We start from the raw sequence: 17,042 nt of genomic DNA, 5'->3' as shown, positions 1-17,042 counted from the left end.
CCTCTTTTCTTTTGGTTTCCATCCAGTTTGCTTCTGTCAGTGCGTAGTCCCTATGTATATTCCTTTGCCACACGGAAAAGGGATAGATATATCGGCTGGCAGGAGAGGGTCGGACCGCGCATCGTCTGTGCAAACGAATGGGATGCGGGTGACTCGCAGTATAGACACTGGAACGAGCTGCACAAGCCCCGAGTCGGCCAGTTCCAGCTGATTCTCTGATCGGTTCTCAACTCTCCCGCGGTCGCCCTCCGAGTTTGATATTGTTTCGACAGACAAGTGCATATAGTACACGCAGATGATTCGCTAGACGTCGAGCGAAGATGATTACCATAAATAATAGCAACCTCCTCCACAGTTGTTGGTTCTTGTTATCGGTGCAGCGGATAAACTGAATCGCCCGATTCCCCCAAAAAACCTGCGGGACCGTGAAAACTATTTCACCAAACTATTTAGACATTGGACGAATTTCGCGCTGTGGAGATCCATTGTGAATGTAAGTTCCTGCGATTGCAATTTAGCCTAATACCGCAGCATGTGTGTTATTTTATATAATAACTCTGAAATGTTTGGATATGAATCAAGATGAATTACTTATTTAAATACATGTATAACCCACCCAATATACTAGTAGTACCTTATAAACATATTTAGGCTAGTATGCTGGATGGTGCGGATGTGAGCGGGTTCGTCGTTGCGATAGACGACACCGATGGGAATTATCTAAAACAAACACAGCAGACATCGGTGAAGGCAGCACATATCTTGATGTTATATTAGATATATTTGCAATCTGCAGGAGATTCATACTATCAAGAATTATATATAAGAGCAGAGAGCTATGGGGAAAAGGAGAGATGAGGAGCTGCTGCTGTGTATATGTAAGAAACGAGTCCCCCAGCAGCTTTTCTCTTTTCTTTATTGTTTTCCAACCAACATCATCAGCACAGCCCCTCGTCCCGATTGTGTTTTCCATCGCAGTTTTCTTTTTTCTTTTTCCTATTCGCATGATTATTATCATCTATAGATATCCCGGCTGCCTTTGATGGAAAATGAAGCTCCTGGCTATATGTGTTGTGTTGTGTGTGAGAACTTTCCTTTTTATTCCGACCCCCGCGCGCGCCAAGGCTTATTATAATATACGAATTTTCAACCATCGACGCGCGTCGATTTATAGTTGGAATGTATTATTTAATTTATAGTTGGAATGTATTATTTATTTATTATATGAAACGGAATATAATAAGGATGCGGAAATTAGACTATCGCCAAGAAGCTTATAATTGATCACAGCAGCAGCACAGAGTTTTTATAGAATATATAGGCCTGTAGGCCTATATCCTTTTTTGTTCTAATAATATACATACGGCAATTACGTAATCTGGTTATTTTGTTTGATCTTCCCGGATCTATGTATAATAGGTAGGCTACATAGCTTCTGCCTCATTATATATATAACAACAGCGACATGCTGGGTTTCTATGAATACATATATGCGTCCTGGAGATTGGTAGCTACAATGGTAATAAGCCCCAACTAATGAAGCTGCTCGTTACGTCAAAAATCAAGCAGCGTTAATATTATACATGCATTCACGCGCGTGATTCACGGCACAAATGATTAACATTGTAATTATAATATAAGACAATCAAACATATTTTTTTTCCCCTTTGATGTATGTTTACTGTATATAGAATGTCTTCGCCTCTATATTGATAAACAAATTGTTCTTGTAGATTTCTTGTAGGCACAGCAGCACTTGTAGGTATTTATATTCTAATGTGTGCTGTGCGATGACGGCGCGGGCGTCACCTATATACAATCAAACTTCGATCGCCATGGCAACTCTTCTCCACCTTTTTCTTGTGCACTTTTTTTTCTCGTTGGCTTATTTTCCTGTCGTTTCCGCGAATAATAGCGTCTGCGACATCGTTGCTGCTGCAACTGCATGCTCTCGAGTGTATATATTATTTCGATCGGCACATTTTCCTGGAATTGAATCCGTGTGCAATTTTAGACAATTTCCATTCGCCAGCAGCATGTTATATTTAATAGGCAAATATTGCTAATAATGACTTTATAGACTGCTATAGTTTCCTACCTAGGCTATAATCCTATTTTTAAATAACCCGTTACGCACAAACAATTGAAAAATTAATAGCAATATACTGTATAGACTATAATACAAGATCAATAAGCCTACTGATTCATTTAGCGTATATAGGTACTGCTCTCCGCGCCCTGTCTAAAGCTTTAAATAGAATTCAAAAGGAACTTAACCATCTATATAGGCCTTATACTGCGTTTACAATGTCTATCGTGAGGACGATGGATGGATGGAGTGAATGACCCTGACCAACAGCAGCCAGGCCGGACAGCTCAAGCGCTATATAGATGTAGTAATACATGGCCGTACAAAGTGATCGAATATATAGGCCTAGTTATTATGGGGAACAGTCGTTTCATTTCAAATTGAAATTTATGCAGCAGCAAAAGTCCTGCCTATATATATTCACATTTCATTCAAAACCACTTGATCAATTTCCCCGGAACGTTATATAACATATTTAACATAGCTGGATAAATTAAACCTGAAAATTAAAAAAAAAAAAAAAGGAAAAAAATTAATCATCAAACGCTGACGGCTCTGCAGTCGGTCCCGTGATGAATGGCCAGACGATTTATGCTGTAAAGCGCAATGCGTCGAAAAGCTATTGAAATGAAGTGCTGGCCCCGGCTTTTCATCTATATTATACAACACAGCACGGCGGTCGATCGATGACGACTAAATCGGACTAAATACACCAGGAACAAAAGCCTCAACACGGCAGCACGATATCTATTGAATCGTCCACCTTTTCATCCATTAGAGAGAGAGAGATAACGAAATAAACTGATGCTGCTGCTGGTATAGGCTGAATAATTAACTCTTAGGCTATATCATCGCCATCTGTCAATCATTCAATAAGTTTAACAATATAGGGTTCATTGAGAATGATCTATATTTATATTAAATGATGATGATTCGATGGAGCTATATAGTGTTATAATATATAAGAGAAGTGTGTGTCGGGGGCGGACCCTAATTTATTATTAAAGGAGCCGGGTGATATATAATAGGCGCGATGGCGACAGCATCAGCAGCATCCTGTGCTGTTATGGCTGTCGTTGTTCATCAATCTATGCTGGAATCCGCAGCACATCTATTATATCCTCCCACGCAGGAATTCTCGATGATAAGGCAAAAGTTCCACTCTCCTCACAGCTGCTGCTGCTGCGGAAGGAATATTATAGGCCTAAGTATTCTCGTCTGTTTTTTATAAAATGTTTGGCTCCTGCCGCGTGTTGTTGAATTATTGCGATATACAGTATTGATGCTGATGGCATTCCGAATCGATCGCCTACACAAACATCTACACACAGCAGCGAGAAAACTAGAATCTATATATCTATATATAGCAAATATTATACATATTATTTCAAAGATTGACGTCTGCAGTGAGCCTGTAGATATACGCTGGCATCTATAGCTATTATATATACATTATATATATAGCAGCGAAGAAGGGAAAAGTGTGACAAGGAAAAGAAAGAAGGTTTGAGATGTATTTATTTATCATTCTTTGGCTGTGGATAAGAAATCGATCGAAAATAAACAAATATATTTCCGTGCTGCTCAATAAAGTCCATCAGCAGCAATTTCAACTGTGTGTAGACTTGGGCTGTATTTATAAAGGAATCGATATAGCGCGATATAGGTTGAACGTTTAGATATTAAACGGATTGAGGCCATATCGTCACTTTTTGTTGGATTTTCAACCGGAATTTCTTATTCCCCGTTCATTTTATTCGACGACAGTTCAATTTAATTCGTAGATGGACGATGTTTGCGTTGCGTGATACGTAGGAGATGAATCAATCAGTCGGTCGTAATCGACTCGTATACATGTATATACAGAGCTCGATACTCTATTTGAATATATATAACCTTCCAGCATTATATACAAGCTGCTCTTTATATACAATCGAGTATATGTCGTAGTATCACGGAAAATGTGGCAGACGATCATAGATTGTTCACGTTAAAGTCGAGTTAAATATACGACGACTTTGACTTCGTTTTTTATATTACATCCTCTCCTGGTATAATCCCCCCTATATAAAGCAGACGGAACTGTGCAGTATTACATGTATCCATCAAACAATATGGAGGACCTTGTGGTGAATTGCTGGGCCCCGGCCGGCCTTGACATATCCGACAGAGACCTCACGCAATCTATATATATAAGGAGAAACAAGGACAAGCAGCAGTGGCTATATAACTATGAACGTATACAATACTCGTGAGAGCTAGTAGAAACGGCCAATTGCTGCACAAACATGGACAGAACGAATTTCTGAAAACAATCTCCACCGTGCTGGGCATCAGCAGCACATGGGATGCGTGATGTCATTACATATTATGTCTTTTTTCTATAGCAGTTGTATAGTCATTTAGGCTGTTGGGACATCCATCATGCAGGGTCCATCGTATTTCACCCTGTGTGCAATCTAGTCCGCCTATATTACTACGTCCAGCTCGAATCTATATAGTGCAATGAATCAACTTTCTATTCGTTCAAAGTTTGATGGTGCTGTGTCTCCATCATCCAGGTGTTAATTATGCCAGCGCCATTGAATTTGATGTATAATCAAGCCAAACAAGCGTTTAGATTTGATGTAATAAAGATGTTTGAACGAATGAAAATGCAAATTTTCTTTCATGTGATGATGGTGGATGATATAATAGTCTATTGCGGATGGTCTGGGAAAATGCTGGTTGATGATTCGTTTCCTTTTTTCCCCTTGGAGCATTTTTCTCTCTTTTATTCTGCTTGATGACATGCTGATGATGTTATGAGAGAGAATCAACATTCAGCACTACATGTCTAGTATATATATGCCGCCAGCCAGCCTCCAGGACATTTGTTTATATTCAATTAGAAATGGAATAAGAAAACTCTCGAGACATGCATCAGCATTCGGGCAGCATCACAGGACGACGACCCAGCAGGACGACTGAACAATACCTTCAGGGCTGTCACATAATACAACAAACGTCTGATGCATGTCTATATATACATTCAGCAAATTGATATTGGGCTGCCGAGCATGCATGATGAGATGTACATGGCGGAACTATATATACTAATATTTGCGAAAGAGAAAATTCATTTAATATTCCATGAAACAAATTCGATTACACGGCAAAACTGTTCTGGGAATAGGCTATGAATTTGGGTTAAAATGGCAGGCCAATATATTATAACCTTTATATTTTAAACTTCAATCTCAGACCAAAATTTTCCGCATCAACCCCAAAAAATCTTTGATGGAGGAGGACCAGAGGACCTACTATATTACATGTTGATGATGCTGCTGGGGTTTATAGGCTTGGGGTAACTGCTGATGACGGGATATATTATAGTCGTTGATATATTAATTGTAAATATCAAAGCCTTTCCATCATCCATCTCGGCCATTATACAAGCGACGTGGATGATGTTCTAATATGTTGGCCTTGTATATACACAGCACACATAGTGTTGTAGTAGAGATTCACGCGCCGGGGCCTAGTCAGCAACAGAACGCATATAACATCCATCTTTCCCATTATTAACGTCAACTTATATAACTTTCCTTCTCACACACAAGCGTCAGGAGCCGGCCAGCAGCAGCAGCAGCTCCTCTTTTGGTATATTAAATACAGCAGCATCGAGATTGACTCGTCTCCTTTTTATTCTTTTTTTAGATCTGGGCGAGAGCAATTACTTTCACATCTTCTCATAGATTCTTTTTGTTTCGTCTCCTATATATTATTATAGCAGAAGGCCAGCTCTCTCTCTCTATGTAGTTATAGAGCTTAGATATTATATGATGGGGCGTTATATATTATATCCTTTTCATCGTCACTTCATCAAACTTTGTTCTGCGAAACTTTGGCTTAAAGAAGTTTCGGTTTTATTATAGTTTGAGATATTTTGACTATATAATCGCGTCGTTTCTTTATATACGCGCTATTATTTAATGAGTCGCTGCTGTGGCGATTTGATGATGAGAAACCGCGCACATCATCAGCCGTTCTATAATATGGTTCTCTAATCCATCAGCAACAACTTATTTGATTTGATATTTTACGTATGAGGCAGGTCGCGACTGATGGCGTCAAACTTGTTGATATATAGTGATGAAAATTGCTGTCATTTCATCATTTGAGGATCTATTATTCATTATCTTTAGAGCTAGAACATGTATAGGTGTACATTATACATCTAATCAATCCGGGTGCTGAGTGATTCCAGCATTCGTAACTTAGACGCGAACACGGAAGAGATTTCCCGTGCGCATCGCAATAAAAGCAGACTTGCTAATATATCCGCTAATATCTATAATATATAGCCTAGAGCAGAGAGCTAGCTAGACGTGCTGGGCTCCTAAGTAGATAGTTTCGATCCCTTCTGGGGATAATATGTATAGATCTAAATATTCCATTATTCTAAGCGCTTGCCGTGTTATTAGCCGACATCTATATAGCTACAGTCGTCGCCCAATGGCGTACTCTGGGTATAATACATATGACCCCGCGTGAGTTCTCTGCATGTAAAGCACTGTAGCCTAGGCTGCTTATACTCTATAAAATATATCTAACCCCCTTCTGATCTATTATGCTGGCCTCTGCTGCGTAGCAAACCTAATTATCGAGCTAATACATAGCCTACCTGATTCGAAATTCAAATAAGTTTGATGATTCAAGACTTTTAATCTTTTGATATTTAGAGAGGATGAGCATATGTAGCAGATGTGTAGCACTGTCGATGTGTCCCTGTATTATATAATACACAAGGTATAGCTATTATAGACAGAGTGCTGAATATTTTAATTAAATTATATGCGTAATTTATCAAGTACTTTAAAGTTAAATTCAGTGACAGGGTACGTGGATAATACACAGAAGCATTTTTATGAATAATAGATGCACAGCATAATTCGTCAACTATTTTGTCTGTTGTTTGCACAGTAATAAATATAGAAAAAGGTCTAAGTTGATTAGAATGTTGCATGCTTTCTTCTACTTGCTGCAGTAGTAGGGCCTATACGATGACAGACGTCATCAGCACAGCAAAACACTTTTGACAACAAATCAATCGATATAAATATATGCATACATTTTCAATCGAAATGCATTATATATGCAAAGGGCATGGCCAAAATGGAATATGTATAGCCTTTTATTATATAGAACTCCATGAACTACTATACAGCTATATAATATATGAAAACTAATCATCTTAATTGCTTGAGAACCTTTGCAAATGTGGGCAAGCAAATTGTAATACATTTGGCTTTGATGTGTTGTATCGATTTTATCATCTGATAGTAGATACAGCTCCGAGTTATATTACAATTTCATTCTATGGCCTTCCATTTTTGATGGCCATTTGAAAATGAGTTTCTTGCAAATGAGTATAAATCTATATACCACCAGCAAATTATCTGATGCCATTCAATAGACGATAATTGTGCATGCTTACCTGCTACATTCTGCGATGTAAATATAAGCTATAAGCCCATGCACAACTGCAACCCAAATATAAAACTATATTAACTAGGCCTATACTATATATACATATATAAATAAGGGTCTGCTGATTGTATATGGCCAGGTGCCAGCGGCTATATTCCACTATTATATTCGCTCAATTGCTGCTGGAAGGCCTGCGCAATAGCCTACGTCTGAACTCTGAATAGGCCCTGTTATATAATACGCCCAAGTACTGATGCTGAGCCTATTTCACTCTTTCCAATATATATAGTCCCGCCCCAGAACATCCATAGCAATTGATATAAAAAAAAAAGAATAAAAATAAGACAATGATGTCCTATTGAGACCAGCAGCACAGACAGCAATATTGTATAGCCACATACATCTTTGGAATTCTATTATATATATAGCCTACAATTCTATACATGGAGACTATGGCACATCAAAGACAGACAGAAAGTTGCCGCATGCTGCCAATTTTCTCCCGCGCTATATAGCTGTCGACCACAGAACATAGCGCAACTGTGCAACTCGCCAAAAGTCATTAAATATTAGATTATTATATGCTATTACACATTTCAACTTCTTCTTCTTCTTTCGGCTCGCTAATGACTACTATCTTGGTTTATTCACGACGTCGTTCGATGCATGATGATACGCGCCTGGCTCGTATTTACGCCTCTCTGCTGCTGTGTTAATGAAAGGAATTTGACTGTTCTGCTGCTGCCAGCACACAGTATAACTACGGCTCCTATCTCTCGTCAGCAGAAGGAAGAAGACGACACGGGCGACGTCTATAATATATTATACAACCAAACGAGGGGTCATTAACAAGAGACTCTGTGGGAAACCTATTTTTATGGATGGAAAAAGAACACTATTGAAAACTTAAATAACTTCGATTATTATACGTAGGGTAATATAACCTATAAAACATTTGTCGCATGTAAATTAAGAAACTTCTCAGTTTCCTTTCTGTCTATAATACATGTATTGCATAACCACCCATTCGATTCTATAATATACGGTTCTGCAAAATGTACGTCTCCGCAAACAATTGAAGGAATAAATGTATGCACATTATATAGCATCATATCGGCCTTGATATATTGCGTTTTACAGTCAAATCACTTCTGCCGGGCAACATCATCACGCCTGTATAGCCAACAACCTTTCGTATGTATCCGAATAATGAAATAGAATCTTATTTACGTATATAGACTCGAAGGCTAAAAGACAACAACAAGCAAAGAATAAACAAATATTGCCTACAAAGTCGATCGACGAAAGTCGACGAATCTATATATTATTACAGCACTGCTGCGCATATAGTCTAGTATACACAGTTTCCGCTTTAACACAGGATATAAGCATAGCGTTGCTGTTTAAAGATGCACTTGGAACACGTGCTGCTGACGTACGTGACGTCTAGACATCAAGACAACAGCAGATTTCACTTTATATGTAACCTAAAACATCACAAGGGCGATTCAATTGAAGTTGAACTTATTTCTTTTTCTTGTTGTCCGATATATAGACTATATAGATGCGCCATGGGCTGTGCAATTATTGTGCATCCGGCTGCGATTTTCTTTGATCGTCCATGTTGTTTTCTATTGGCTTATACATCTCATGTGTTTAAAAAAAAGTCCTTGTCCAGCAGGACATATTGGAATATAGACTTCTATATTATTGCAAGTATCCCTATTAATATAGCCTATATAATAGATAATGCAGGCATATCATGTAGTTATTATATTCATTCGCTTTTAGATTTTATTATTAAAAGTTTGTGCTTGAACAAAATAGACTTTAGATTTATATGTATCCTATATACACGCTGCATAACAACGCAGCAAGCATTTCACAAATATCGTTTACATCGTATAGCCATACAGACATTCTTTTCATTATATATCACGTGTAGCCTTTGTAGTATGATAGCCTTCATGTTTGAACTGTTAAATTCTATATACATTAGTGTCTTCGTCTATACATCTATAAAGCACGCGAGGGTCTTATTCGTCCCGAATAAATGTTAAAAACTAGAAAATATTTGATTTGCTTTATCAGTTTATTATAGTGATATGTACTATATTCATTCGCGAGCAGTTCCGCGCCAACCGCGAAAATGAATCAAACCAACTGATAAGATCCCTGCGGGCTATGCAGCATATATAATATAGGCTATATAGCAGCAGCAGCAGCATTGGCATTCAATGCTGCTGCTGCTGATGTTCGGCAATAACCATCATCTTCTCCTTTTTTTTTTATTGATATGCTGCTGCTGCCGGTTGTCCCATATCACAATCAAAAAGTTTATTATATAGGATACGGAGCCAGCGAAATGCTGCTATATGCCGGCCTCGTTTAGCCTATATGCGTTGATATTGGCGCGTAGTATATAACGTAATATCATACAGGCCAACACACACCAAAAATAAAATAAATTTCTAGACAGATACGATCGAGGATGGCGTGACTTTGGTGCTGGAGGGGTTGTAAAATCCGCAAATTTCATTTTTCTTTTTAAGGAGGAAATATATTTGATGGACGTACTTGTATACATTTCCTTGTCAAGCCTATATAATAGATTTGCTGATCGGAGAGCGAATCTTTTGACAGCGATTATCGCGTTAGATTTAGAGCTGAAGAAGAGCCATCAGTTGCTGCTGCCTTCTGGGCCATTTTAGATTTATGCGTGCTAGTGATGCTGCTGTCCTATTATTCAAATTCTCTATCTGCTGGTTGTGTTATACATGCTGCGGGGCTTATATACATGCACACATGTATAATAAACGGTCTTGAACCACCAGAAGCAGCAGCAGCATGCAGCTTTCAAATCGAATCACGCATATTATAGCTACCCGCGCCATAAAACCCGCCGCCCTTTACCATTTTCAGATGATTTTACATTGAAAAAATTATACAAACAAACGAAAACATGCTGCTGTATAATATTCCATCGACTTGCCGGTCGGTTTTTATGACCTAGCTTACAAGCAATTGAATTTTTTTTAAAATATAGCCCAGAAGTTTTGACGGCAGGTTCAATACTACTAATGCAGCATGCGCGGACTCTTTCACCTTTTGCCCCGCAGTAGTATAGGTTATACGGTTCGTGATTTTGGGACGCAGCACAGCACCCCAAAAGGTTCTTTTTCGGCCTTTCTAGTACATATATCTCTCTTATATGGATTCCTAGGACATGAAAAGAAAAGGGTGAAAAAGAAAAGACATTTTGCCTATAATAGCTGGGAGGATAGAAATGTGCACAGATAAATCGGCTGACGTTTTCTTCTTCCTCCTGCTGCTCTGGTGCATTTTCGGCTGACAGGAGTTGAGCACATCTATAGTGTTGTGTCGGCCTGCTGCTATATGCCAGCAGCATAGTCGGAGAGCCCCAATATATGCTAATGTGGTGATGGTTATTCCCTGGGTGAATGGCCTCTGGGAGAGGTTCTAGATAGTGATGAAGGAGCGTTTGCTGCTGCTGCTGTTGCCGCCTAGCTTCAACTCGATCCCTATAGATATGGAGCAGACACACCACATGTATATCGTCTCCTTTCGCCTCATAAATATATGACACACGCGGCCCAACGTTTCTCCCGCATTTATAAAAGTAACAGCGAGAAGAGATTCAGCATCACAGAGAGCTGCGTTATTATATGATATTATATAACATCAGAAGAACTCGCAATGTGATGTGTATATAGGCTCACGTGTGTGTATGTATAGGCTTCTTTATAAAAGCCTACATACATTTTTCTCAGACTGGAGCCAGACTGGAGTATTTTGTATAATATCACCGAAGCTGTTGAAAAAATCCAACTAAATATATATTCGTCTGCAAATAATAAAATAAGATCTTGACATTTATTGCGTTATTAGTTATATTATATTCCAGGAATATATAGGCTACATATGCAGGTTCAACAACATCTAGGAGTGTCAACCTATCAAGACCAAGCCAACTTGATATATATTATAGCAGCTGGGTTAGGCTACATGGAATAAGTCACATGGTTCCATATATTCTCACGTGATGTCATATAGAGCCCAATAGACCTATTATTATCAGGCCACGTATATATTATAAATGTACACGATGGAGCCACAAATGCATCAATCGTGGAGTTCTTGGAGATATTATAATAGTATGGAAGAGTGTTGTCTATAGATCCCGAGCATATCAAAGGCGCACCAGCCCATTTTTATGCAATAAGTTTCTCAGGCGCACACGCGGGCGTGTATATCTATATCTATCATAAATAACCAGATTACCGAGAAAGACTTTGGTTCGATCCGTGTTCTGAAAATGGGTTTATATTACAGGCCTTATATATATACACATATTGGCCTCAACTTGCACTCTTTGTATAATACTGACAAGAATTCACATCAGATAATAGCGAAGGAATAGGTACGACGATGTATTTAGGCTGATGCTCCACAGCATGTTCATCCATTTCGGATAGATTTAGGTTGCCATTGAATGTCGAAAAAGACTTGCATGCTGAGTAGACTCTCGAGATTATCCGTGTACATAGTCTTTCTTATTCCTTCCAGTTGTCCTTACATTTCCTGATGGATACAAGTCCATGTGGGTCTATTGTATATGCTGTATATAGCCTATATATATTAGGATAAGATAAATGTAAAAGATCGATGGAGGAGAGATGAGACTCTTGTGGTTTTGTTTCCTCTCTTTATGTGCTCTGCTGTGTGCTGGGTTTTCTATCTATTCTGGGCGGCGGCAGCAATCGTCCTACATCATTTGCCGCTGAAGAGCGTCCTCTCTCTCCTATATAGCTCTCAATAGAAATCTTATATATATATTAATGTTCCTAATATTTATGGATGGGTTGACTCTTGTCGGCCATGGTTATGTCTAGACCACATAGCAGCAGCAGATAGTACATAAATCAAAATGTTTCGTGTGTGCCGTGTATATAGATTTGTGCGCTGCTGCTCTATATTATTGTGACATCTTTATAGATTGGAAAGTCACGGCCTATAAAATAAAAGAATGGATGTCGATTGCACGAATGCACGGGCCAAGCGACCGCGCAACCCAGAATGTCTCTTTTTGATTCTACAATATGGCCGCCGTAAATCATCGAGACGAGGACATAAAAGAGATCCAATACTCCCCCCCCCCTTCTGCCCAATACAAAAGTGTGGATGCAAATTCTTGACTATAGATTTATATCGTTCGGCAGGTTGATATCCATTCATCTTGCATGTCATCTATATATAGTACATATCCGGTCGTTATATGTGGACCTATATCGTTCTTTTATCAATTGAGTTGAACATACTTCAATGAAATTAACAGAATACTGCATATAGAAATGAGCATTTGATTTTGTGGCGACGCTCCAGAATGTCGTGCTGGTCCTCGTTGGCCTTTTCCAAATAGTTTCTGATGAGGGAGCGTGCTATATTTCTATTTTTCGACGCTTTTGGTTGAAATCAAACGACATCACGTTTCTCTTTCTCCATATTAGTAGCCTACACTTATTATATTTTCCCTTTTGTGGGCGTGACTCTCGAAAAATCTATAGATCAAAAGAATAGCTCGACAATAACTTGCTCGTCCATTAAATATAGAAGAGAATGTCCTCTCATCTAGCCGATGCTGGCATCAACAATTCTAAAAATAAAAAACCATCTTCAAACGATTCTTTTAAGTTTATATTCCTTTTTTGATTTGATTGTTTTTTAACTCAGCACAGATAAAATGGAACAGAATTTCAATCTTCATATAGTAACATTTCAGATGCATTAGAATTCTATGTAGGCTAATATTCTTTTACTGTAGAAGCTATATAATCTACCCAAATAGATTTAAAAGATATATAATTGGAATTTGAATAAAAATATATCTATAGTGGCCTATATAGATGATGGCGGAGAGAGTGGTTTTAAATGCAATTATCTCTATTAGTCTATATACGGAAGAGAGAGAGAGAAAACAAAAATAGAGAGCCTAGATAGATATAATACAAGGCTCTCAATTGCCGCAGGCTATGTGGGTGTGTAATGAAGTGGCGTCTGCCTCACGCGAGCGGCTCCTTAATGGGTGCGTGTGTGGGTGTGGATGGCTCCTGATAAAAGCGCGCGAGGTTTGAACTCTCTCCGCTCTTTTCCAGCAACAGCATTTATAATAACAACAGCGTTCTTTAGGCTCTATATATATGCCAACCGTTTTGGCTATTAGACGCTGTCACTGTGCTGTGCTGTGTGTTTGGGTGTCGATTATCGTCGCTCATAATACGGACGTTACTCTGATGCTCTTGTCTCTGTCCTGGTTGTCCTAACAGGATTAGCCAAAGTGAGCGCCAGCTGTTGGAATAACAGTGCAGCAGCAGTCCTGGGCAGCAGCAGCAGTCTATACTGCGAAGAGAAAAAGACATATCCATGGTGGGTGTGGCTTTCAGCTGCTTCTGGTCGTCCATCGTCTGACATCCGTTAAAATATCCAACGCCGACGGCACTGCGGGACCGGGAGCCAAAAGGAAAATAGATATAACTCTATATAGACAAGGAGGGAGCAGCATCAGGAGCAGCATCAGGAGCCGGCGTTTTGGCAGACGACTTGATCATGGCAGACAAACAGGAGTTGAGCACCAGGAAATTAATGATGTCGCATCGTCGCTGCTGCAAATGCTGCCGGAGCTTCAATAACGGCCGGACCCTGATCCTGATGATGATGATGACTCTGGCCATCGGCCAAATCCAGACGTCCAACGCTAAACAGCCGTTCAATTTCACTTGGCCCATGAAGAAGGCCGCCGAGGTGGAAGGCGATCTCATCCTGGGCGGACTCATGATGATCCACGAGCGCCAGGACGACATCACCTGCGGCCCAGTTATGCCTCAGGGTGGCATCCAGGTATATTAGGCTAATACAATTTGGCCAATGATTAGTATTTCAATTAATAACTATTTGAACAATTGGAATCAAAGGCGCTAGAGACTATGTTGTACACCATCGACCAAGTCAATCCGATTCTACTGAACACGGTCGGATTCAAAATTGGCGCCCACATCCTGGACGATTGCGACAAGGACACCTACGGCCTGGAACAAGCCGTCGCTTTCATCAAAGGTGAATATTGGAATTGGTTGTCTCAATCTTATTGTCTAAAGACTTGACGTCACAGCCGATTCCCTTGAGCGTTGCCTCGAGCGACTAATTTCCTCTGTTGCCGGAGGATCTTATAAGAGTCAAGCTGATTATCTATGAGTTTCGTGCCAATTTTTTTATTTTTACCATACTTTTTGATATTGAATTAATTTCTTCAGTTAAGCGAGTTCTAGAAAACCGCTTTTATCGTTTTTAATCGGTTGCGAATTCAGGGATCGATTTTTAAGAGTATCGATTTCTTAAGAATTGTCTAATTTGCATAAGTGTCGTCTGCTGTCGTCACGTTTCAAAAATGAGACAAAGTGAAGACACGAAAAAATGGAAAGATAATATTTGAAATTCAGCTGAAGGTAAAATACAGTTTCAAATGATTAAATAGTATATTGCTTAAGTATTTTTATGATTACAATCTATTTGGAAAGCAATCGAGTTGATTCGTGTGAAAACGTGGTAAACTGGTGAACACAAAGTTTTCTATTCGCCATGTGCCTGTCGAGAGTATGGTTGAAATTTTGTTCAAATTTTTAAAATGTCTAGAAATCTAAGTTGTGAAACCTAAGTTGGTCAGCAAATCATTCCAATGTCTGCAGGAAAATCACACATGGAAAAAATCATGTTGAATTAGAAATCGTCAACAGTTTTCCTTTTGCAAATGTAATTTTGAACATTCTCATAGAGGACACTCTGGAATGATTTGACAACAAACCACCTATGTTTCCTATCAACAATTTAATGATGTTTGAACTTTAATCGCTAAAAGCAAAGTGCAACTAGAGCATTTCGTGAAAAGAAGAGGACCCTGCCACCACACCGCCTAGTTAAATAGATCCCCAGTGAACCTATGATACCAATGAATGCATGACAGTAGCCCATGTCTATAAGCTTTTCACCGACTGCAATGCCAGCAAAAGTTTTTCTTTTTCCCCCATTACCACCGCCAGCACAAGTTGTGAACCAGTCACCTGGATATGCCAGCAGCTTATTTTTGTTCGCTCGGGTGCTGCAGGCCATCGGGAGCGGCCAGACCAGTTTTCGTTTCGGACCTGCCAACTATTCAGAGATATAGAGACCCTTAAACAAAATGTCACGTCGTTCCGTTTCGTTTAGATCCTATAAGCTTATTGAAGGGAAACTCGTTCGGATTTGCTCAACAGTGCGCTGTACCACGCGTGACCGTTGCCTCCTCTTAAGTGTTTGGACTTATGAAAACGGCACTTCCAGCTCTAGCCGGACAAACCCATTACGGAGGATGGAACTGTAGTCACTTAAAGATGCCAATTAAATCAGATTCTTATTAACCAAAATAGGAGCTGTAATATTGTCTGTATTTCTGTCCTACTCAGGGTCCATCAACAACATCGGAGACACGGACTACAAATGTCGGGACGGAACTGTGCCGGACGTGAGGAACAAAGTTATTTCGGGAGTGGTGGGCGCTTCATCTTCAGTGACGTCCATCCAAGTGGCCAATCTTTTGCGACTCTTCAAAATTCCTCAGGTAAGGATCGATGGAGATAAGCCATTAACTTCAGAATGAATAAGTCACATATTTTCTGCTCTCCCGAATCAGGTTTCCTTCTTCTCGTCGAGTCCCGAGCTGAGCAACAAGCAGCGCTTTGAATATTTCACGCGGACCATTCCATCCGACCATCACCAAGTGATGGCCATCGTCCAGATGATCCGCTTCCTCAAATGGTCCTACATTTCCATCCTCTACGAGGAATCCACCTACGGCATCAAGGTAATAAACTTGCGATATTTTCTTATTATCACAAAATCCCGGGTTCCATTACTGGGATCGGTGTGCAACGCCCTCGAGAAAAATGGAGTGGCCCAGCTGGGGCAGCAGCGGAAGAGATTGAACAAGTTTCCTGCGGTTTTCTGAGAGTGACACCCATAAGGGAAGAAGAAAAAAACGTTAAGTATCAAATAGGGAGAGAGTGCCGGAGGAGAGAAAACAACTTGCAAGTGACAGAATGTCGTAAACATTCAATTAATGATGTTTTTCCACTGAGTTTGCCCAGATATATACCGGGGTCCCTTATGGTACTCCCCTCCCCCTGGGGTAATACTGCACAAGTAGAGTCGACAACTTATTTTCGCTTGATAGTCTATTCTGCACGAGATGATGCCGTGAAAACGATATGATTCCGCCGGCCATGAACCTTGTCAACCCCGTGATTCAGATTAGTCCCTTCAGTCCCGGTCCAGCCGTCGACCCACTTCTATTCAGCTTTCCCCCTTTTTTTGTTTAGACGACAGCCAAAATTTTCCTCCGGGGAGAGAGAAAAAAAAGAAACTTTTGAGCAGA

The 17,042-nt window shown here is 39.7% G+C and overlaps 1 protein-coding gene across 2 annotated transcripts in view; it reads left to right on the top strand.

Annotated features, from left to right (window-relative positions):
• The first annotated feature begins 193 nt into the window (after positions 1–193).
• Positions 194–17,042, top strand: part of LOC124207233 (metabotropic glutamate receptor 2-like) — a 25,895-nt gene continuing 9,046 nt past the window's right edge. Inside the window, exons 1-5 of one of the 2 annotated variants that reach the window (XM_046604594.1) lie at positions 194–493; positions 13,906–14,476; positions 14,551–14,692; positions 16,075–16,229; positions 16,302–16,472. In XM_046604594.1, the coding sequence (XP_046460550.1) occupies positions 14,186–14,476; positions 14,551–14,692; positions 16,075–16,229; positions 16,302–16,472 (759 nt within the window). In that variant the 5' untranslated portion in view covers positions 194–493; positions 13,906–14,185. Of the gene's footprint in view, positions 494–13,905; positions 14,477–14,550; positions 14,693–15,208; positions 15,230–16,074; positions 16,230–16,301; positions 16,473–17,042 lie in introns of those variants that run through there. The other variant, XM_046604595.1, reaches the window with a different exon arrangement.

Source organism: Daphnia pulex, chromosome 11 (assembly GCF_021134715.1).
Source record: "Daphnia pulex isolate KAP4 chromosome 11, ASM2113471v1".
Classification (NCBI taxonomy): domain Eukaryota; kingdom Metazoa; phylum Arthropoda; class Branchiopoda; order Diplostraca; family Daphniidae; genus Daphnia; species Daphnia pulex.
This window is presented reverse-complemented; position numbering and strand designations above follow the sequence as displayed.